General features: G+C 37.8%; 1 protein-coding gene across 1 annotated transcript; it reads right to left on the minus strand.

Annotated features, from left to right (window-relative positions):
• Positions 1 to 331: 331 nt before the first annotated feature.
• Positions 332 to 736, minus strand: LOC150081005 (general transcription factor II-I repeat domain-containing protein 2B-like). The gene has a single exon (XM_090380884.1). It carries the CDS (start codon positions 734 to 736, stop codon positions 332 to 334), a length of 405 nt encoding a protein of 134 aa, XP_090237010.1.
• Between the last annotated feature and the right edge of the window lie 265 nt (positions 737 to 1,001).

The following is a 1,001-nucleotide window of genomic DNA, read 5'->3' on the forward strand; positions in this document are numbered from 1 at the left end:
AGTTGTTCACATACTGTAAATATGTGCTCCCAAAATAACATAGAATTTGTGCGACAAACTGGGTATTTTTGCCCTAAACACAAGTAGATTTTTGGGATCACAACTTCTTGGTATTTCTCTTTTAAAACTGAGCCATTCTGCAGATCAACTAGTTCCATTTGTATGGAAATGGGAGCTCTCTCAACATTAAAAGAAAAACAACCCGTGAAAAGATAAAAATCTTTTTGGTGCTCCTTGAAATCTTTAAAGTGCCTATCAAATTTGCCTAATCTTTTCTATTCTGTCACAATATTTTGAAACTGTATAACTTTGACTCTGATTTTTCAACTGTTCACACATAGAAAAGTAAGTCAGAGCACCCTGTTTTAATTGATTTTGCCCCACAACTTTTTTTTTCAAAACTAGCCAGTGCATCATGCATATCCATTATCAACTGATCTTTCCCTTGTAGTTTGATGTTTAGATCATTTAGGTGACTTGTAATATCTACTAGGAAGGCCAGATCTTGTACCCATGACTGAAGTGATATATCCTGACCTTTCATTTCTAGGAACAGTATTATTCCTTCCAAAAGTAAAAAAGCCTCTTTAGTATAGTGTAGCAAGACAACCAGCGAACCTCTGTAGTACAGCAGCCCTTCAAATTCACTTTCCAAGTCCTTAAGAAGGAGAGCTAACTGGCAGTGATTCAGTCCTGTGCACCGGATGAAGTTCACAGTTTTGGCCACATAATCCATTTTTAGTATTTTCGAACACAGAACCTGCTGATGAATAATGCAATGGAAAGATTGACTTTTGTTTGTCTGGATACTCATCCTTCAGTTTTGATCTAGTGTCAATACAAATCCTTTTGACTTTGCCTGTCATCGCTGGAGTGCCACTGGTAGTCACAGCCACAAGTCTCTTGAGAGGAAGTTTGTATTTCTCCAGAATGCTCCATACAGCATCACAAATGTCTTCCCCAGTAGTAGTTCCATGGAACTACTACTGGGGAAGTTCCAT

The sequence above is a fragment of the Mastigoproctus giganteus genome, chromosome 9 (genome assembly GCF_048544385.1).
Source record: "Mastigoproctus giganteus isolate SK-2022 chromosome 9, ASM4854438v1, whole genome shotgun sequence".
Classification (NCBI taxonomy): Eukaryota; Metazoa; Arthropoda; class Arachnida; order Uropygi; family Thelyphonidae; genus Mastigoproctus; species Mastigoproctus giganteus.